The 23,414-nt window shown below is 47.2% G+C and overlaps 1 protein-coding gene across 1 annotated transcript in view; it reads right to left on the reverse strand.

Annotated features, from left to right (window-relative positions):
• The window catches only part of LOC119386534 (POU domain, class 6, transcription factor 2), a 115,661-nt gene that overhangs the window by 31,962 nt on the left and 60,285 nt on the right, over window positions 1-23,414 (reverse strand). The window contains exons 10-12 of the mRNA XM_037653802.2: window positions 23,084-23,221; window positions 10,089-10,281; window positions 9,795-9,969 (exon numbers count right to left, since the gene is read on the reverse strand). Of these exons, the coding sequence (XP_037509730.1) occupies window positions 9,795-9,969; window positions 10,089-10,281; window positions 23,084-23,221 (506 nt within the window). The remainder of the gene's footprint in view (window positions 1-9,794; window positions 9,970-10,088; window positions 10,282-23,083; window positions 23,222-23,414) is intronic.

Consider the following 23,414-nt stretch of genomic DNA (forward strand, 5'->3'; position numbering starts at 1 on the left):
TTCACAAGGGTGCATTGCATTTCCCATATATTGCATACATGTAAAGTCGTCAGCAAGCTTAACTTGAATGTGTCCTGAAACGGTTTGATCGACGCCAGCGCCGTGTAGTTTTGGGTTCTGTTGCCTAGATTTTACTCATGCATGCCAACATACTATCCAGACATACCAAGGTACAGTAAAAGCTCGTTAATTTGGATTTCCAGGGAGCGGAAAAAATGGCCGAATTATTTGAATGTCCGAATTATCGAATGGTCGAAATAAACACAATAAATGCAAGAGTTTTTTCAACATACCTTTACTTTAACAAAGTAATTGTGGATGCTTGTCTGTTTTCGAGCAGCAATGCGCGTGGACGCAATTTTTCTGAGCCCTTCAAGGTGCTCAGCAGCTCGCATGCTGTCTGCAGTGCCAAAACAAAATTCTTCAAGGACGACGAGGGCCTCCGCGGCTTCCTTCACAGTACGACTCTTACTTGGGCCGCTTCGCCGGCGTTGCCATCGGCAGAGAGTGCAGTCACACGAGAACTCAGCACAAAAGCACCAGCAACGATCAAGCTAAAGGAGTCGTACTGAATCGTTCTTTGATAAAATGGCGTTCAACGATGGAGCACACCACAAAGCAACAAAATGGCACCACCCAACCGATACGAAGAGAAGGTGTTCAACCACTCTCAAGTCAAGCCAAGTCGATAATTGATGTCCATGGCGATGCTGCATTTGAGCTTCACTTTTGTTCCGAATTGTTCTTTTTCGTTTACAGAGCCTTGCCAGCGGCCCGAGAGTCGCCAAATTATCCGATTTGTCGTCAAGTCTGTCTGAAATAACAAGCGCCCAGTCTCATAGAGCGATGCATATATTTACAGGGACCAGATGACGTGCCCGAATTAACCGATTTTCCGAATTAACGAGTCAAATGAACTAGCTTTTACTGTATTACCTCAGCAACAGCACCCAGCGCTTCGCGGCTGGCATCAGTCAAACCAGTTACGGCCAGGCTGTGGAGTGTTCGTGTTAAGCTTGCTGACGACTGTATACTACAACCTCATCGATACATAGTTGTTTTGTTCGATTTCTGTTTTTAAATTGAGAACACAATATAGGACATAATACAAAAGTAGTAAAATTTCCTCTCAAATTGAATCCAAAGTGAATAGTGCCGAGTAGGGGCCGAAATTTTGAATATCAAGTCAAATATTGAGTACCTAAGTAAGTGCATGCACACATGCAAGTGTCGAAGATCGATGGAAAGGTCACTGTTTCAATCAGCAGTGGTACTCCTGATGGCAAACAGCAGTGATTTTTGGGGGGGTTAATGGCACCTGATGGAATAGCCTCTCTTTCTGGCTCTTTGGCATGCTTCATTGAATGGCTGCATGCTATGTACCGTACTTACTCGCATAATTTGCGCACTTTTTTTCGCGAATTTGGAGCTCCGAAAAGGGGGTGCGCAAATTACGCGGAGATTTCGCGAGCACATCTGAAATAGCGCACAATATATAGTCCTAACACGCGCGATATAATACATTAAAGAAGAAAATAAATTATAGCGCAAACGAACGGTTTTTAACAGAATTAGCACGTACTTTAACCAGCCAGATTCGGTCATGCACGGTCTAGTCAGAATCACTGGCTGAGAAGTCCGACTGAGAATCATCGCCGCGGCCGCTGTCACCGCTTTTCCAAAGCGCGTCGTCCTTGGTTCCGTCGAGTGCGTTGAAGCGTCTTCTTGAAGCTCTTCGCGACAATGCTGGGAGTAACGAGGTGCCACGGCACGGCGATACCGGTGGGCCTAAGCTCTCGCACATATTTGAAAAGGTACTCTTCAACGGCAGGAAACTCTCCATGCTTCGGTCCTCGGAACGGTCTCCTTCTCGGTCTTGTATTAAAAAGTGAACTCTTCTGCGGCACGGTTCCCGTTTCCGTACAGTTAGCTTGAATTTTGCCGCGTAGTTATTGTAGCCCAGCGCAAGAGAACAGTGAAAACGCAACTGGCTGATCGCGAAACCTAAACTGCCTAAACTTCCGAAATCAACGAAGGCTGCGTCGCAGCGCGGACGCGGAGGAGGAGGGTCAGCGCGGGAAAATGTTGGCGCAACTGGCCCTCGCACGCCTCCGATGCAGAAAGTAGTCCGTGCCGTGTCGCGTGCATGCATTCTCACGGCGGGAGAACGCTCGAATAGTTCCGACAACCGGTGAACAGATTTAGGTGTTCGGATACGGTTGGTACAGTCTCGGCGGTTTCTGGAGAATAGAACGAAGTAATCGGAAGAAAGGACTTCGCACTCGCAGCCTGTCTTGTGTATGACTGCGCTCGCCTGCTCGGTGAGGGCCGCGGGGCGCGGCCGTCCAAAGTTTCCCCGTGCGCGCGCGCCGGCGAGCTGGCTCGAGCGGGACGGGGAGCGCAAAATATGCGAGTAAATATTTTTTTTTAGCAAAGCGGGTTAAATATTAGGGGTGCGCAAATTATGCGAGAGCACAAATTATGCGGGTAAATACGGTATTGTGCCTGATTGTCATGCTTCCCACCTTGACCAAAGATTCAAAGTGGCAAGATGCTTTTTGCTGGATGCATCACTCGCAACTACCATGTTTCCCATGTTACTCAAAGAAAACGGTTTATAGCACATTGTGCATTGAGCCCTGTAAGGATCATTCTGCACAGGCTTAATCCAGCTTGCATATTGCAAAATATTCAGGTTCATCCAGTCCGAATTAAAGAAGCATTTCCTCGCCACCCCGATCATCAGTGAACAGACCCCACTTTTGGAATTGTGATGCAAACATGACACCGACAGCAAGTTGCAGAAACACGACTGAGGACAAGAAAACCACACGTCAAAAGGACCAGTGTGCGCTGCTCAAGGTTGCCAGGTCCCTGGAGAAAAAAGAAAACAGAGGCAAACCTGGCAACCCTAGCACTGCTGCCTTGCTGGTTTGTACGGGATTTGTCAGCATTGGCTGTTGTTCCCTTTGCATCAATTCGGGCGAACCGAGTCCGCGCTCTGCTCTAGGCAGAATTTATTCTCATTTTTCTGTGAGCAAGTTGCCAAGTCCTTGCTTTTAGGTCATTTTCCTTGACGGGGCTCGCTTTTTGACAATATCCCCGATTTTTCTCGGCAGCTATAGTTTCCCTGACAACTCCCAATGTTCCCAGTCACCCAGGGCCAGCAGAACCCACGTGCCATTCAACCATTTGATGACCTGGAGCCCTCATATGTTTCAATATAGGTTGACTATCGATAATTCAAACTTTTGGTTAATTAAAACAAACGTCAAGTTTATGGCTGGCCCACTGTGTATTAAGTGTATTTTATAGCAGCTTAATTCAAACTGTTCTACTGCATACATATGGGTAACTGGTACTTTTAGCTTGTTTGTGCTTGAAAATGTCTGCTGTTTTTGATGCTTCTAGCTGAACATTTCCATTTTCGTATCGCTAACAGTCACAAATAAAGCTGATTGCCTGCCAACAAAGAAGCCAGACTAGCGAAACATCGTGTGCCAGCAGTCGCATGCTGACTGAGGACGGAAGACAAAAAAAAAAGTGACCGTCTGGCCTTGGTCAATCATGTGTTGCAAGTCACTTCCGCTGCAGTGCACTGGCGTCATCCGGCAAAAGCATACTAAGATTGGAAAGGGGCCACCAGCTGTTGCGGGAACAGTGCATTTTATCCCTTAATTACACACGTGTGCATGTTCCATATAATAATGAGTACCAGTATGAGCGCTGACATCTAAAAACATTAATGGCAATCATTCAGAGCTGTCTATAATGTTGACAATAAACATTTCAACACAAGTTCGTACATTGCCCCCGAGTCATGAGAGCTTCTGATAATTCATGAATTCTGATATTTCAAACAAAATCCTGGAGTCCCCGCGAGTTTGAATTATCGAGAGCTTACTGTACATTCATGTCTGCCTTTGCGGCAGCAGCGACATTTTGTTAAGGTCATGAGATTTCAGCAGACATCTGGAAGCCTTCCTTCACAAGAAAGTAGCTGCAGATTGTGGATCCTTCTGTTTGCCTCTATGGAATTGACGTCTAGCTTGTTTAATGCCTTTACTCTGCAACACCGAGCTTCTGCATGAGTGCGTTCTTAGTAGGCTTGCGCAAATACTCGAGCACTTCGAATATTCAAATGAATATTACAATATTCGAATTCCCTTTGATTCGAATTTAAACTGCTGGAAATTTCGAAGTACAGTAGACTCCCGTTAAGACGAACTCGAAGGGACCGCGGTCATCTGTTCGTCTTATCAGGAGTTCGGCTTATCAGAAGTGCCCCCAAAAAGAGACATGTTAACATGCCAAGTGCATCCAAATATGTTACTTGAAAACACTGAATGCAGTAGACTGACAATGGGGGGCAAAAAGACAAGAAAACGCATTTATTTGGCTCATCTAGATTAAGGCTATGCCTTCAAGCAGAATATTTACACGAATCTTACGAGCACCCGATTTCGCGTGTTCAAAAATAAAAATGCTCGTGAAGATATTTGCTACCACATTTTATTGATAAAACTGTAACACGCTCCAATGTTGACAATTAGAAAAAAAATTAAGAGACAAGCACAATTTTCCTTCAAAGAATGTAAAATTTGTCCTGGCAGTTCGTTTTCTTCTGTGAGCCTGTTTTGCTGGCTCTAGGATCACTTCTGGATACGCCTCGGTCGCGTGCTGTTGCCTTATACGCTGAGTTGCTTAAGAAAGTCTGCAAGGTTTTCTTCGAGTTCCGGATATTTTCCCGTTTTCGGACCGTAGTAATGTTTCCTGATCAACGTGCGGCTGAAGATATCCCATCGGGCTACTCACGGTCACAAGCCTCACCACGAAAAAGACACGACGCAGCTATATTCACTGTGCAAAATAGCCTTCCTTTGTCGCGCGCTTCCGTAATCAAAATGGCTCATCACAATTTGCACTTCACTGAGAACAGATAGAAAGCGCACAGGTCCTACGTGAACCAACTCGAATTGACCACAAAACACATGTGCTCGGCCGCCATTGTGTGATGGCGATGACAATGCACCTGACCCTTCTGACGGGAGTGCGCCGCGATCGTGGTTTCGGCTTCGTACTCGATTGTAATGCACAGACCATTTTTGTTCCTGTTGTCGCTTTTTTTTTTTCCCCACTCCCCTTGCGTTTGCCCCTCTGACCACGGCTGAGGGGCCCCAAGCTCTTGTGTTCTTCTGTTCTCCTTTGTACTCCAGCTGGCAAACCGAAGAACGGGGGGGGGGGGGGGGGGGGGGGGAAGGACGCAATGGCTTGGGGCTCCAAGTTGTAAATCCCCCACTCTTTTTGTTGCTTTCTTTGCTGATAAAGCCCAGACCTCCCCCACCCACAGGCTGGGGGTGAGAGGGGGGATACCGGCTTTATCCGCCGACCGGTCTTCGTTTACCTTGCGCCCTCCGCGTCGCGATTTGCTTCGCGTCTTTGCTCCAGGAAGCGCTTATTTTCATCTTTTTTGCTTTTTCTCGGTCGCCTGAATGCCCCACCAGGACTGCAGTGTTCGTTTCGCAGAATCGCTAGCGTTGTTGATCACCGCGAAAGTTCGTCTTAACAGAAGAGTACAGTTGGGCGGTTCGTCTTAAGCGAATTTTTTTTGCATTGAGTCTACGGAAAACCAAACAAATGGTCCCGTGTTGTTCGGTATAAGCGAGAATTCGTCTTAACGGGAGTTCACTGTATTCGAAATGAACGAATAGGTGTATATTAGTTCGCATGTAACCTTCCTGTAAAGGTGGTTTCACTGCAGTGGAGGCGTGTTATACCGTGACTACACCTTTCCAGGGAAAATCCGCACTGCCGCGAAGCCCCACTTCAAGGTTAAATGGAAATATTACCCTCACATCTATTAATCATTTTTGAAGTTTAAAAGCTGGTTACACCGGCCTATATGCTCTATGTATATTAAATTTTAGAATGTAACGTATTTTACAGGTTATCACTTGCATTCTAGCGAAAGTCAAATCCTGCTACTATTCAAAGTTGCTTCCACTTCCTTTGAACCAAAAAGAATGACATTTGCACATGCCTTGTTTGAATTTTTTCTACTAAAATTATTTGACTAAGTGACTATTCGCTTTGAATACGCTTCGAATACGCTTCGAACCTAAAATTTTATATTCGCACAAGCCTAGTTCTTAGTGTACATTTTGCTGGTCTTCAGGGTGCTTAATAAGGCATTTGTGAGTTTATATGCATGGAGCGCAGTGCTGGGTCCCATGTATTAATTTTATTTTGTGCTTCAATGGTTTCAGCAATCCTTAACACTTTCGTGACTGTGCCTACTCCCATCGATAGTATGTTATCGATGAACACAAATTGAAATTTTTGGCGCTCTCTCAGCGCTTTTGGATAGCTAGCACCATCCAAAGGGTAAAAGAGGAAGTATTTCATCAGTTTTGCTTTTGAGCTTCTTTTTTCTGCCGCGGAAGGATTTTTAAAGCTCCTCCGCAGTCGGGGAGACAAGCACTCGTGGAGACAAGCACTCGTGGTTTCAGTTATGGTGTCGACGTCACTTGCTGATGCTCCATGAGAACGACGAATTTCGACGGATTCCGATGAACCTGAACTGGAACCTCTGAATGATGGTACAGTGAAATCTCGGTATAACGAACTTCAGGGGACCGCGGAAAAATGTTCGTTATTCTGAAAGGTCGTTATAGTGAAAGCCCAAAAATTTACCATAACAATAGAATTTCAGTAACGCAAACGTCCTACCTTTGCAACGGTACGTCCTTTGAACTCGTTTCTCACAACAATGCACACGTGAACGACAGACAAGGCACGTTGATTTGAAATAGTCCGTGACCGTTTTTTGACGGGTGCAGCACAAACTCTGCGTCACGAACGATTCTAGACCGTCCGCATTTTTATGAGCCGCTTCGGTCGCTGTTCCGCTTTTTTCTATGAATAAGCGGAGTTTCCTCAAGTAGTCCAACGCATCTGTGGCCGACACGGACTCGTCGCGATCTTTGGGTGCTACCGTGACATCGTCGTCCATGTCATCGCTGCAATCCTTTAAGGCCCAACTGCATGCACGTGAGTTTTGAGCGACAGCCGACAGGATTTGCTGCTGCGGAGGGCCATCCATCGCCGTTGCTTGTCGCGTCGCAGGTTTCTGGAAAGCCAGAAAACATCGCTTGTCGCCCGGAAGTGAGCATGACGATGTCGGCAAAATGGCGGCATCTCTGACCTTCGCTTCAATTGCAATTTTCTCGTGACGCTTCCAATCGGTGCGTACTTCAAGGAATGCAAGTTACAGACTACCTTCTTTACAGCCCCATCTCACGCGGAAAGCGAGGCAGCGGCCGTATTTTGTCGTTAATATTGATCGACGGTTCGTTTTGATGTTTCGGTGGTAGCTTGCTGCATTGGTGGTAGCTTGCTGCAATGCCAAGATCGTCGTCGTGTGAGGTAGCCCTTCTCCCTGCGAAGCAACGATGTGAGGTACTGCGGCGTTCTATGACAGCAAAAGGAAACGTTGTCGAGATGCGCCTAGTGGACTAACCCCAACGTAACGCAGTTTGCAAAGTGCGACGTAGCGTAGGCAGCGTACGCTTCCGGGCGTCCCATGGGATCATAGGCGTCCCATGGGATCATAGCAGATACTACTGTCGCGATTAAACATAAGATTGCGAAAAAATAAAGTCACGAAACGCTTTTATGGCATCCTTATCTCAAACAAGACAATAATAAATTTGGCATGTCGTCATTCATCTACTGTGTAATTCTTTTTCGTAATTTGCCTGCACGCATGCAATAGTTTTCAATCGAGCAACCGCGACACTTCGTCGCGAACATGTGGGTGCTCCCGTCACGACAGCCCGTTCGTCGCAGCCGCCTTCGCCTCGAAAGTCGCGTGCAATGCATGCGCTTGAGCCTTTACAAAACCTGATGCGTTGTCGCCTCCGCGACGGAGGGGAAAAAAATTCTCTGCCCGCGTCTTTCTCCTCCCGCGCCATCTCAGGTCTTTGCGGGAGGGCGTCCGCTCTTCGCGCTGCGTCGTCTGCTACCTTACAGCTCTGACTGCCATTACCAATACATTGAAATCTAAGAATCCTCGCATTTCGGGATATAAGTTCGTAGTACTGAGGTGTTGTTAAGATTACACGGGAATTAAATAACGATCGTTATTCTGAAATGTTTGTTATTCTGAAGTTCGTAGTAGTAAAATATTTTTACATTGAAACTATAAGCAGTCAGCACGGGATTTCTTAAAAGTTCGTTAATTTGAAATGTTCGTTAATGTGGTGTTTGTTGTAACGAGGTTTGACTGTAGCAGCACAGACACGGAAGACGACTTTGATTCATCAGACTTCAGTATGGACGGTGAAGGTGCACCAAACTGCCCCAGAACATCAGCAGGTATCCTCCGGTAAGTTTCGCTTTCTCTGCGGGCCATTTTATCCCTATTGCGCGTTGATGTAAACATATCCGGCACGTACTAAAGGTCACAGACCTTATTTGCAAGGTGGGACCACTTGGCGCTGGCTGCACAAAGAACGGAGTTCTCTCTGCGAAGACAGCGCGGAGTGGACCTTGACCTACCACTCCAGAGTGCTACGCAGCGCCAGAGAGATATGCAACCACACAAATAAATATGCGTGGATGCACATTTTAGAAAAGCCAACGTGCTGTGAGAGGGACGGATACGGGAGGGTGTTCACTGAAGGAAAGATGCGCATGTTCGTCGAACTTCTGGTGTACATAGGAAGTCAAGGTCCCGTGCTTGCATTGCTAATGGAGTCGACTACACATAATTTCAGGACTTCTTCCACTGTCAGTGATGCCATGAAAAACGTTCAGGTGTTGCTTGCCTTCTTGAGTGTGTCTGATCTAAAGTAGATGACCGTCACATCCCAGGGGAAGCTTCACCACGTGCCTTCTCTACTGCAACACATGAACATGAACCGCGTCGGGACCTCTCGGTGAATGAGAGAAGGGTGAAATCTAAAGGTCGGTCTGGTATTCAGCAGTACATGAGGGACAAAGTGGTCAAATGGGGATACAAATTACGCGTTTTGGCAGATTCGGAAACGGGGTACGTACACTGTTCATTCAACGTATACATGTGAAGGCATTTTAAGGTCCTCAGCATCAACCACAAAAAAAAAAAAAAAAAAAAAATGAAAAATACTGGACTTGCAAACCATGCTACTAATAAAGGAAAGTTGAGCATTTTTTTCTGCGAGAGATGTGCAGCCAACCTTTGCTTCACCATGTCAAGAAACTGCTTCGCACATGTATGTATGCATGTATGCAAATAACTTTTGTACTTACAGAGCTTATATCTATAGCATTATTCTGTAAGGGCCTTGTATTCAAAATGTATAGTTCCTTTTTTAAGTTTACCTTGTGCATAAATGATTTTATCATTTTTTTCATTTTGTTAATTTTTTGTTTGTTTTGATAATTTTTTATAACACTCATATTAAATGTGTAGTTTGAAATTAATACAGCTGGAAAGGCAAATTCTTCCCCTATCATTTAATACCCTATACTTTAGCATCAGTCACTTTCTGGGGCAGGAAAAAAATATTTCCTAGACTACCCAAAAACAACCGATTTTTCTGCAGTCACGAAAGTGTTAACGAACTAGCCCAGAAGAAGTCATCCATGATAAAAGAGGGTACGCACGCAAGCACGGACACAAGAGAAGAGATGAAGACAACAAGATCTCTGGTGTCCTTCTGCTATGATCAATCCTTACCAACTAGCTCAGCTTTCTGTCGTTCTAAGCAAGTTATCTTATCAGCACTAGCTTTAGCGATCCCCTCACCCACCTGCAAATTGCACTCTGGCTGTAGGAGGGGCCCTCAGAGGAAGTCAGGGCCAAGCCAACCTGTGTCTGGGTGAGGCCCAGGCTAAGCCGGCGCAGCTTGAATGCTTTTGCAAAGTGCTTGATCTCCTCCAGGTCTATGCCATCCACCATGTTGGCCGACGTGTGGCTTATGGTTCCTGCAGTTGCACGTACCAGACACGCACGTTACAGGCATACTCACCTCTCACAAGGGAACTTCCACTCAAAGCATCTCCCACACCTTCTCTATTGCACACTCATTTCAAGGCACCAATACCTTCTGGTTTCGGGGCACTGCTGTTGATAGGCACATCAGCTGTTGGTGCACTGGTGACAGGCGCACTGCTGGCCGGTGCAATGCTCACGGGCGGACAGCTGACCCGTCCACTGTTGACAGAAGTGCTGGTGACCGGCACAAGGCCTATGGACGGTGAGGATACCAGGCCAGGTGTCTCGGGAGCCGTGCACATCTGCGAAACGTGACGGAACAGGGGAACGCATATTTACAGCACAGACACACGGGAGGCACACAAATCAAAAGATTTCAGCTCAAATCAAAGTCAGCTGACTAACACTCCCAGGTTTAAATGCACAGATATACCCAATGAAGTGGATGGGGGGATGATTGCTGCTGTAGCTCAATTGGTAGAGCATCGGACATGTTATTCAAAGGTTGGAGGTTCGGTCCACTTCACATTTATATCCTAATTACTACAAATAACATCCTCTATACTTCCCTAGGCATTATTGTCTGTTAGTTCTCATTAATATTGTGTCTAACAAAGAAAAACAAGCCCTTAAAATGTCCCTTCTTTCGTAGTATTATTATTAACATTATTATGCATGAAGACTCCATTTACAGCGCACTGTACCTAAAACGCTAACTGCACGGCCGGCATGAACTACATCACGATAAGCATAGTGGCTCGGCAAAAATGTATTTGTATACGTATTATCGCAAGTTCCTCATCGTGAGCGACGAGCTCCCCCACTATAAACACGATGAACCGCCACTAACAGAGACCACACGGCCACGTTTTGGTTAGGCTGATTATAACGAGAAAAAGCGCATCGGTGGAAACAAGGGGAATGGGTTCTTCTGCAATATGCAAAATCTGTGTGTACTTGATGTCAAACCGAAAATATTTTGGGCCAGAAATGCCCCACTGTCCGCCTCGATGGTACAGTGGTTACGGTGACTGGCTCGCGAATCGAGGCGAGCGAATGCAGTGTACGCTGAAGAACACCAGGTGGTCAAAATTTCTGATGTTTAGAAAGCTGAAAAACAGCTTTCTGAAACACAAAGCTGAAACACAGCTTTCTGAGCAGGTGCTCAGAAAGCTGTGTGCTGAAAATGTTGTGTCGAAAGCAGGGGGCAATAACTAGGGGGCGGGGGGGGGGGGGGGTGTTGAGATGTTCTGACCAAACCCCCCCCACCTACCACTCCACTATCCTCCCGCTTTACCTTTTCAGGTGATACTAAAATATTTACATGCATTCACAGCGACCACCAACTGCCAAAGTTAGCTGTTCTGCACACAACCCCTCTCCTCCACCCGTTGAAAGAAATTCTTGGCTGTGTGTGGCGTGTCTCTTTAAAATGTGCTGTGTAAATTGGACTTTTTCGACATTATGAGATTTCAAATGTAAGTCTAACGTAGTGGGATGAGAGATGCACCGCATACAAATAGCGGCCGCTTTCAGGGGCGTCGCACGGATACGGTTAATGGGACGGGCTGGAGAAGTGTGATGTTACTGCCAGTACTTGGGGAACGTATCCAAACTAAATTTCGCGAAGTGTCAAGCACCACTGCCAATTCTGGCTACACTTTTGACACTTTTGATGGTACGCGTTTAGCGTTGAGTCCGTGGAGCGTTTAATGAATAAACAGCACAGGTTCAGCGACCAGCAGTCCGAAACGGAGCAAGCACGAGCACCAACAACCGTCCTCGTCTTCGTCTTTCACTGGCGCCCCTGCTTGCGCCCTATCCATTCTACAAATCACTCCCCCGCAGAAAAGGAGCCATCCTGGCGACTTAAGGAACAGGGATGACTGGTGGGTCGTAGTGCGGCTTCAGTTGGTCGACGTGAACAATCTTGCAACCACGGCGGCGCCGGTCTGCGGATGGTTGAACGGGCTCGACAACATAGTTGACGGGAGACTTAGGACGCGGTAGGACACGGTAGGGGCCTTCATACTTCTGCAGTAGCTTTGTGGAAAGGCCAGGAGCAAAGGAGCGAACGCGAAGCCACACCAATGTTCCAGGCGAATATGACTGGGGAGGCAGGTTTGTGTCATGGCGGTCCTTTTGGCGTGCTTGGTCTTGTGCGGTTAAGGAACGTGCGAGCTGCCTGCATTCCTCGGCGTAGGTAGCGACTTCAGATAGAGTTGTGGACTCTGAAGCGTCCGGGCGGTACAGAAGAATGGTGTCCATAAATGAGGAAGGTCCGCGGCCGTAAAGAAGAAAGAAGGGAGAAAATCCTGTCGTAGACTGAGTGGCGCTATTGTAAGCGTACGTAACAAAGGGTAGTATGCGGTCCCAGTTGGTGTGGTCAACGGAGAGGTACATGGACAGCATGTCGCCTAGTGTGCGGTTAAAGCGCTCAGTCATTCCGGTGGTTTGTGGATGGTATGCGCTGGTTGTCCGGTGCACAACGTTGCATTCACGGAGGAGGGCTTGTACGGCATCAGAGAGGAACGTGCATCCGCGGTCACTGAGTAGCTCGCGAGGCGCGCCGTGGCGAAGAGCAAGTTGGTGAAGTATGAATAAGCCGACTTCACGTGATGTGGCCTCTGGCAGCGCAGCAGTCTCAGCATAGCGTGTCAGATGATTGATAGCGACAATCACCCAGCGGTTCCTGTCTGGTGTGTATGGAAGGGGGCCGTACAAATCAATTCCGATGCGATCAAAAGGCCGAGAGGGACAAGGCAACGGCTGGAGCAGTCCAGTGACTATACGTGGGGGGCTCTTCCGGCGCTGGCACTTGGAGCATGAACGCACGTATTGGCGGACGAAGCGGTACATGCCACACCAGTAGTACCGCAGCCGGAGGCGTGCATAGGTTTTGATTACACCAGCGTGGCCGCATTGGGGATCCGCGTGAAAGGAGGCACAGATATCGGCACGGAGATGGCGAGGAATCACCAACAACCACTTGCGAACATCAGATAGATAGTTGCGGCGGTATAGGAGCCCATCGCGGATGGTGAAATGTAGAGCTGTGCGCCGCAGCGAGCCAGTGGCGGTACGTGGTGACAGCTTAGATAGGTACTCCATTAAAGAGACTATCCAAGGATCCTGACGCTGCTCAGAAGGCATGTCAGCGTGTGTAAGGGCCGCAGAATCGTAGCTGGAAACAGACAGATTGCCACAGTCATGGGGAAGGGGAGAGCGAGAAAGAGCGTCGGCATCTGAATGTCTACGGCCTGACCTGTAGACGACGCGGATGTCGTATTCTTGGAGACGTAATGCCCATCGAGCTAGACGACCAGATGGATCTTTCAGTGAAGATAACCAACAGAGGGCGTGGTGATCAGTCACGACATCAAATGGGCGGCCATATACGTAAGGTCTAAATTCTGTAATTGCCCAAACGATGGCTAGACATTCTTTCTCCGTGACCGAATAATTTTCTTCAGCTCTGGTGAGAGTGCGACTTGTGTAAGAAACAACGTACTCGTCGAAGCCAGACTTGCGTTGAGCAAGAATAGCGCCAAGGCCGACTCCACTGGCGTCCGTGTGGATTTCGGTAGGGGCGTCTGGGTAAAAGTGACGGAGAATCGGTGGCGATGTCAGTAGATTACGTAATTTCGCGAATGCGGCGTCGCAAGCGGAAGACCATGTCATGACACCTTAGCTGTCAGCAAGTAGGCGTGTTAAAGGGGCCATTATGGATGCGAAATCACGAACGAATCGCCGAAAATATGAGCATAGGCCTATGAAGCTCCGGAGTTCTTTCAGGGTCGACGGCTTGGGAAACTCAGCGACAGCGCGAAGCTTTGCAGGGTCGGGTAGAATGCCGTCCTTGCTGACAACATGTCCCAAGATGGTGAGCTTCCTGGCGGCGAAGTGACACTTCTTCAAATTTAGTTGTAGGCCAGCCTGTGTGAGGCATTCCAGGACACTTGCAAGGCGCAGAAGATGGGTGTCGAAGTCCTTTGAAAAAACTACGACGTCGTCCAGATAACAAAGGCACGTGTTCCACTTGAGACCTTGAAAGATGTTGTCCATAAGACGCCCGAAGGTGGGGGGGCGTTGCAAAGGCCAAACGGCATCACGTTGAATTCGTACAAGCCGTCAGGAGTTACGAACGCAGTTGATGGGCAGTCAGCTTCATCCATAGGTACCTGCCAGTACCCCGATCAAAGGTCCAGTGAAGAAAAGAACTCCGCGCCTTGCAAACAGTCGAGCACGTCATCGATTCTGGGGAGCGGATAGACATCTTTGCGTGTGATCTTGTTAAGGCGCCTATAATCAACACAGAATCGGATGCTACCGTCCTTCTTTTTCACAAGTACCACCGGGGAGGCCCAAGGACTGTGGGATGGCTGTATAACGCCACGACTAAGCATATCAGTCACCTGGTCACCAATAACTCGGCGTTCAGCGTGAGAGACCCGGTATGGACGCTGACGCAGGGGTGCATGGCTGCCGGTGTCTATATAATGGACGATGGCAGACGTTCGACCCAAACTGGTTTGCTTGTAGTCGAAAGACGTCCGAAAGCGGTCGAGAAGCTTCAAGAGTTGGGTGCGTTGAGCAATAGGAAGGTCCGAATCAATTGATGGAAGGAAAGCGTCTAGGGAAGATGTCTTGGACGTAGTAATGAGATTAACGCTGGTGACCTGGAGGCTTGTTGTGCGATCGAGCAGTTGGCTAGCGCAAACAGAATCAATCTCCTCAAAACGCCCTATACATTCTCCGCGGAATACTGTGGCTGCGACCGAAAGCAGGTTCGTGACATAAATGCCTGAGCAGGAGTCTTCGATCGTGACAAGAGCAAAGGGGAGAATGAAGTTCTTACGAGAAGTGAATGCTTCTGACGGTGTGAACATGGCGCTAGAGAAAGCATAGTCGCAGGAGATCGGAACCCGAACTGAAGACAAAGGTGGGATGTCCGTGTCCGCGGCGACGACGACATGAGGAAAAGATGACTTGCCAGAATCGATATCGGAGATCGCTGATAATTCTAGTTCGGCACGGGCACAGTCAACAATGGCATGATGTGTGGAAAGGAAATCCCAGCCCAATATAACGTCGTGCGAGCAGTGTGGAAAGACGACGAATTCGACGACATACAAAACGTCCTGAATGAGTAGCCGAGCCGTGCACGTCACGGAAGGCTGTATGGGATGTGCGGTTGCCGTACGGAGAGAAAAACCAGAAAGCGGAATCGTAATTTTTTTTAACTTGCGGCACATTGCTTCGCTCAACACAGACACAGCAGCTCCCGTATCGACTAAGGCGTGCACGGCAACACCTTCAATGAAGACAGTTATTTCGTTAGCAGGTTGAGAACGAGGCCTTGTAAATTTCAATAGCGGCGCAGTTCTTGCCTCCGGAACTGCGATGGTCAGTTTTCTGTTTGGACGGGCGAGGGGCGACGAATCATTGGCGAAAGCAAACGTCGGCGCGGGGACGGCGATCGACGGGAGTTGAAGGTTCGGCGGTTCGATGAAGAGGGGTCCGAAGTAGCGTGGGAGGGCATCGGCTGTGGTGGCTCTGTACGGACGTAGCTGTAGCTTGCGTCAACGGTACCTGGACGGGCAACGAGGTGGCGGCAGAAACGCTCGACATGGCCGGGTAGACAACAGTAGCAACAGATTGGTCGGTTGTCTGTTGTGCGCCAAGGATTATGAGGAGGGGTGACAGGACGGCGATAAAGTGGAACGGGCGGGCCTGCCGGCGCCTGCGTTGAGTAGAATGCACTTGAGGAGTGAGCAGAGTCCGTGCCGTGTGGCAGCGCAGGTGACTGCCTTCTCGCGATGTCAGCGTAGGTCAAGGGCGCGGATACAGGCGGTGGAAGGGCTTCGGATACTTGCTCCTCAATGGTTTGTCGCAGCGACGAGGGGAGCTTATGAGCACTGCCTGGGAGAAAGGGTGCAAGAGACAATTGTCGCGCAACTTCTTCTCGGATGAACTGTTTGATTTGTTGCGTCAATACCGTCGGGTCCGGAGAGATGGCGCCAATGGTGAGTGCTGACGTACTGGTCGTGTCGAAGCTAGGACGACATGTGGAAATGCGCTGCTTTCGCAACTCGTCGTAGCTCTGGCAGTGCTGAATGACGTCCGTGACTGTTTGAGGGTTTTTGGCCACAAGCATGCGGAACGCATCGTCCTCGATGCCTTTCATGATATGCTTGACTTTGTCGGCCTTGGACATGGCAGGATTGAAGCAGCGGCAGAGGCCTACGACGTCCTCAATAAAGGAAGTGAAACACTCTCCAGACAGTTGGGCGCGATCACGCAAGCGCTGCTCTGCGCGGAGCTTGCGCACTGTCGGTCGGCCGAATACGTCCGCGAAAGTCGTTTTGAAAGAGGCCCAGGTGGTAATCTCAGCCTCATGGTTGTTAAACCAGAGTTCCACGACTCCTCTCAGGTAGAACTGGACGTGGCCGAGTTTGTCGTTATTGTCCCACTTGTTGTTGACACTCACTCTTTCGTACGAAGAGAGCCAGTCTTCGACGTCCTGCTCATCAGTACCGCTGAAGATGACTGGGTCGCGCTCCCTTAGAATACCGGGACAGTGAGCAGCTGGGGGTGTGGCAGCATTCTGCTGTGTGACGTCGGGCATTGTAGAGTCCGGTTGCGGAGAGTCCGGTTGGTAGAGTCCGGTTGCGGAGTTCCAGGGAGCAAAAGAGAACCAGCACTCTCCACCACTTGATGGTACGCGTTTAGCGTTGAGTCCGTGGAGCGTTTAATGAATAAACAGCACAGGTTCAGCGACCAGCAGTCCGAAACGGAGCAAGCACGAGCACCAACAACCGTCCTCGTCTTCGTCTTTCACTGGCACCTCTGCTTGCGCCCTATCCATTCTACACTTTATAGATAAAACAAATAAATTTAATTACAAAACACTGCCATAAACAAGCGTTTGCTGGCTTGCAATGACATTACGCCAATAGAAGGTCTGGAAGACAGTGCAATATAGGCTGTCGATAGAAAAGGAAAACTAGGGTGCTATGCATGATGGCCCGAGTTTGGCAAAAGTCGGAATCTCTCCAAGCTCTGGCGACATCCCCTTTTGAACGAACTAATGCTACGGAGAGGACAAATCTAGTCCTTAGCGCGCACCGCATTCCATTGGTTATGATGGAACGCAGCATCATGTCAAGGGCGTTCGACAAAGGTGGGTGGTGTCTTCAAACCAGCGGCATCTTCGTTCACTTGTTTGTTGTTCCACTGAGTGCAGAAGTGCACCCATGAAAGAAAAGTGTCAGAAATTTTTAGTAATGACATTTTTTAGAGGTACGGGCTGTTTAAATTCAATTTCAAGCATTTGATGTCTTCACTAAGTATTTCTTAGAATAACTAGTACCGTGGCCTCCGAGATTAGCTCTGGCCGAACCCCTTTAACAGCATGGCCAGACCTAATCGCCGCGGCCACAGTATCATCGTCATGATCAGCCTCTTCCTTTTAGCGCATTTGCTCAGCCGGTGCGCGCTGTCTTCGTCTTTCTCGTCATATTCTGCTCACTTCCTGAACACGTGCGACCGTCTGATTAGCTAATTAAACCATGACATGCTACGACCAAGCTGATTAAGCCAAGTCATTTTAAGAGCGAGCTTATTAAGGGGGGATGTGGGGGATCAAATTGCGAAAATAGCAAAAAAAAAAAAAATCAATTTTTGGAAAACACTAGTTTTGGCATCTGTGGTAACTTATTTACGCAGTATCTAAGCAATTACACTGAAAACGCATTTTAAGTGCCTGAAAAAAATAATTTTGTAAGTGAGGTTAATTAAAAAATAAGCCCAAAATCGCGCTAAAACGGTGCAGTTCACGGCATCGTATTTTGTCTTTCCTGCCACCAAGCACCGCCATCTTGGTGTCGTTTCAAAGCTCAAAGTTTCGTCTTTCTGTTCCTGCCCTTCTCGCTTGTGATCACCACATAGAAAAAGTGCAAACAACGAAAAAATTTGGCAGATCCCACGCTTTATGGGAATCGGTTTCATGTGAAGCAATCATGTGAAGTAGTTGTTTACGCTGCATTTTTTGTCTTTGAGCGAAACGTTACAAGGTGGATCGACGTTTTTTTCTAAGCGTAGTAGTTGTGTGCCCATAGTGGGTTTACCAGGCACGTCGACTACACTGGCGTTTAAAGGGTAACTTATGGTATGACGTAGCGTCCGCACTCAGTTTACAACACTGACGTCAGTATTATTGAAATGAAGTGCACATTACGGTGCGATGATGTGAACATCATACGTAACTTTCGTTAGCGTATTCCTTCGGAGTCCAGCAACGCTTGAATATAGCTTGCTTAATCGTAGCAATACAAATGTAACCTTTATTAGACTTCTATAAAAGCAGAGCCAACACTGGAACCACAAGTGACGTTAACCCAGCATGACAGCCTGTATCATATATATAGGATCAATGTGTTATGTTTATTGCTTTGTTATAAAATTAGATAGCAGCATTGCAACCACAATTGATGTTGCAACGACATTATACCTGCATAGGGTCTTTTTCCACAGCAGTTTCGAGACACGGCGTAGCTCTGTGGTAAAATACTTGACCGCCACGCAGAATGCTTGGGTTCGACTCCTGCTGAAATCCTGATTTTTATTCTTTGTATTCTTCGGATCAACACTGCCGATGCCAGTTTTTCTTAACGCTCTCGCATTTAAATTTCCGATGTCTGTTCTCGTGGTTCCTGGGAAGATGTAAACTGTCAATCACCTGTGGAGCATACCCGCTTATCGTAGCCTGTGGTATATGGGTATGTGCCACACGTGTCTGGAGGAAAAGGTTTGACAACGTATGCGACTGCATTTTCATGTTATTTATGTCATGACCAGACAGTCATATTCGTCAAACCCTCTTACCCTCCCATGACAATTTTGGTCTACAACAAACTAAGGATGCGATCACGAGAGCACCCAGACGTAGGCGGCTAGAAAGATAGATAGAAATGTAGATAGAAACGCTCGAAGTGCCTGAGGTTCGCTAAGAAATGCTTCGCATTTAAATATCGGAGGGCGTTCTCACGAACCCCTCAATGTACGCGGTGCTCCTATTGGTGGAGCGCGCGACACCACTGAGAGGCGTTTTTCTATTGGGTGTTGCCACGGCGACGGCCGCTGTGTTTACGAGCAAAGTGCTCACTGCTTGATCACTCCGCGGCCGTAATCACGTGAATTGGCGCTGTTTGAAAGGTGATGAGTGTATGGGAGGCAATGTGCAAGCCTCTTGAGTTTCATACGGAGGAAAACGAGGGATGATATCGCATGGATTGGGCGAGCCAGTGATTAGATTGGGGTATATACCGAATGGGTTGTCGGCACGTCATGTCATCCCTTGCGGGGACGGTAATAAAGCGACAGCGATGTAAACCATAGCGCTTTATCATCAGAACGCTTACTACTTATCAGATGACGCGCGAGTGCCGCTTTACCGGCTTTACTTCAGATGATCTACCGACGCTTGCTCTCGCGCCGCTCCGCTAAGACCCGAGCTTCATGCGCATGGGTTCCTGGACCCGTTTCGATAAAACCGGTGTCTAATGTCCCCACTAGCGGAAGAGTGGTCTCGTTTCACTTAGAAAAGTTAATATTGTGAGAAAATGCATCTGTGGTATAGTTCGGTGCGAAGTCGCCATCAGCTTTGGACTGCCGAGAAGGTGTTGGCACTGCGGTGCGGGTGTGCGTACAAGAAAATGAATCAGGTGTTAGTAGTTGACAGGGCTGATCGCAAAGCTTCATCAAACTGATACACCACTATTTAGGCCGCCTGATGACACGTTCCGCGGCCGCAAAAGTAGCAGTACAGTCCAACATGCCCAATGTTTACATGCAGCTTGGTGCAAAAGCGTCTGCGGTAAACGATAGAGAGTAATAAACTTCCCAAATAAGGCCAAATTAAGAAGTAGAGGCCCAAAAGATTGCCTCCTGGCAAGGGCACCAATTATTACTGTCCTGGCGCACTTTAGCATAGGGTCAACTGCAACCAAAACTTTGTTGTCCATTTTCTCAAAAGAGTGTTTTGTGCCTGCCACTTCACTTGTGGAAAGCATAGCACAACTATGGCTAGAGCAATTTTTATGCTGTTTGTTTTATTGTAATCCATAGACTGTGCTGTACCTCAACACAGTTTTGGAATTTTTGTTTAGGCTTTCATTCTTTTCTTAAATCATAATTACTGCATGGCACGATTAGCTGAGATACAGGCATATTTGCATGTAATGTTCAGCAGAAAATTATTAGGGCTGTAAAAACAACCTAAAACTGTCTTTAAGTACAAACAGTATGCGAGTAAAGATACAAAGTAGTTCCAGCCTCCTAGGATGTTTCATCACTGTGCCAGGCTTTCCACCAGCAAGGAACTTGTGAATTTTTATAAAATGAAAACCAGACTAGTACAGATATCTTATGGAAATTTAAATTTGTCTTTTTAAGATGATTTGCAGTGAGTGTGCCAATTTCATCAATCTAGGCCAAGTAACTAAAAAGTTACAAATGATCCCCGCAACTCCCTTAAGCCACATCTTGCCAAGAACATGTCAATTAGGACCATGCTAATGAAGCCGTGTCATGCTAAGGCCGAGCTAACTAAGACCATGGTAATTATGACACGCTAATAATTACCAAGCTGTAAGACCTTGCTAATTAGCTCCATACTAATTAAGCATGATCTAATTAATGTTACGATAATTAAAGCCATACTATTTCAGACAAGTCTATTCAATATCATGTTAATTAGCACTTACTAATTAAGACCAGATTAAATAATATCATGAAAATTGATACCGTGCTGATGTGATCGTCACTCCGAAGCAGACTGCACAGACTGAGTTGACGTCCACCGCATCAAACACCTGACAGTCACACTGGCACTATGACAGTCACAAGTTGAACTGAGGCTTCCCAGAATCAACGAGCTTGAGGCTGAGCTCGCATGCCAAGTAGTTTGATTGACAGGTGCCCACGGCAAGGCTCTGGCCCGCCCACCACGTTGGCTCTTGCCAAGGCGCAGTACTCACGCCGCAACACCCACGAGCGGCATGATTCAGCTATGAGCTGCAACGTAACCTCATAATATTTGACTTAACATAATAATCGACGTAATATTCAACTGAAGTGAAACAAGTTGCCTTCGAGTGCTGCATGTGCACCCTTGTTGCCTTCGAGTGGAAATTTCCATGCTCGAGTTGGAACGAAAGAACTTGCCCGAAAGGTGATAACCGCCCACGAGCATGCCTGTGGGAGGCACAATGTTCAGTTGGCAAAGAAAGAGTGCGACAATTACACTGACGTTGCTGCATCGTTGAAATGTTTTCTGAGTGGCAGCATTGATGCATTCGCACATGCTGTTTCTTTGAAAACCGCCACATGCCTTTGTGACGACATGCATGTTTTTGTAGTTGTTTTTCGAAATGCTGCTTTAGCGCGCTCCGCACTGTCTTCCTGTCATGACTGCTGTAGAGCGAGCTCGGAGCAAAGTCGTGTACACGAGAAGCTCGGGCCATCCTGCATAGCGCCCCTGGTTATAGTGAATTTAGGCAGAATAACAGACCGGCTATATATACAACTGCGCTTTTTAATATGCATAAGATAAACCCTGACGCGTAGAGTTGGTGCCACGGAGGTAAACGCGCTCCTTCAGCTTGGCTTCCTGGTATTAAATGCGAAGCATTTTTTAGCGAACTTAGGGCACTTCGAGCGTTTCTCTCTATCTATCTATCTATCCGCCTACGGCTGGGTGCTCTCATCATTGCCTCCTTAACTTGATGTAGACCAAAATTGGCATGGGAGGGTAAGAGGATTTGACGAATATGACTGTCGGGTCATGACATGAACAATGTGAAAATCCTGTCGCGTACGTCGTCCAACCCTTTCCTTCAGACACGTGTGGCACATATTCGTTCACCATGGGCTGTGGTGTACGGGTATGCGCCACAGGTGATTGACAGTTTATATCTACCTAGGAATGGCAAGGATATGAAATATTATAGCACTGGGAATTCTCTACGCAGCGACATTTCTATTTTTTTAAATTACTCTCTCATTTTTTTTTTGCTTTAGTTAATATGGCAGAATGATAACGAGTGCATTATGCAATAATGAATGTAATGTTCCCTGTAAACAAAAATTAGGGTTGATAAAATCATTTGGAGAATGTCATGGCGTGAATCATTCCTAGGGCCAAAATATAGACGCAACCGCGGGCTTCTACCATGTTTTTTTGTCACGCCAGGCTTTCTGGAAGTTTGGTACAGCAATGATGCAAGTAAAAATTCATAATGTAAGAACTACTGGAGGTATCATAATGAAACTTTGTTATTAATCATTCAGTACACTTCCCAATAAGCATGCCAAATTTCATTGCTCTAATGGAAAAAATGAATAATTTCATCTACAATCCCTACCTCCCCACTTAGAAGGTGAAATATGACTTTTGGCACAGTTTGTGCAAGACGCAATTGTAAGGTGCAGAGAAGTAGAATTGTAGCAAAATGGTGCAAGTGGTGCAGTTGGACCATCACTGGATTCTTTAAAATACTCTAATCTAAGCCAATTATAGAGTATATGAATATCTGAAAAACAAAAAAGCATGAGCCTTGATTCGAATAATTATGGTACTGCCCTTTACATTGACTAGGGTCTACAGGCAACATTCCATCCTTGCTTTTTCCCAAATCAAAGCTGAAGAGCTGTGTCACATTGAAATCACATCCCCCACCTCCTTTACTTCTTTTCTCTTGTTGTTGAATGGTGATAGACTTGTAGTTATATGTTTTATTGATTTGAATTGAACACACTGCAGGCTTCGACAGTGACGGCTAACACACAAAACCAGTTAAGCATCGGATCACCAGAGTAAAAATACAGGACAGCAGGTGTTAAAGCATGTCCAATGCCAACAACAGAACCCAGTTAAGCATAGGATCCCCAGGGCAGTAATATGGGAAAGCGGGTGTTAGAACATGCCCAATACGCTTCAGACAGCACCTGTAGCAACTGCATTTTGCATCATGCAACCTGGCAAAGGTGCATCTGGTTACGAAGAAGGCTGAGGATGCTTGCGAGTGTCAATGCAAGGCTTACCACAGTGTGATCTCCCTGCAGCAAGACAGCAGGAGTTCGAGTTGCTGGTGACGACTGGATGCCTGGGCTTACTGCACTCATGCCTAAAATCTCGGTGGGGTCCGAATCTTCCTCCTCATCCTGTGGCTCTGCCAAGTCCTGTCAAGGATGAGATAGCGTGTGAAACACCGCAAAAAGACAAAGGGTGTGAAACTAGACTGTTCACATGTTCCCATGGTAAGCTGTGCTTTTCAAACCCAATTTTCCCTTTAGCGGAGCCATTAATATTCGCAATATATCTGGGACTATCATCTAACAGTACAGATTGAGTCTGGGTTTCACACCAAGTGGT

This window comes from Rhipicephalus sanguineus, chromosome 3, assembly GCF_013339695.2.
Source record: "Rhipicephalus sanguineus isolate Rsan-2018 chromosome 3, BIME_Rsan_1.4, whole genome shotgun sequence".
Lineage (NCBI taxonomy): Eukaryota > Metazoa > Arthropoda > Arachnida > Ixodida > Ixodidae > Rhipicephalus > Rhipicephalus sanguineus.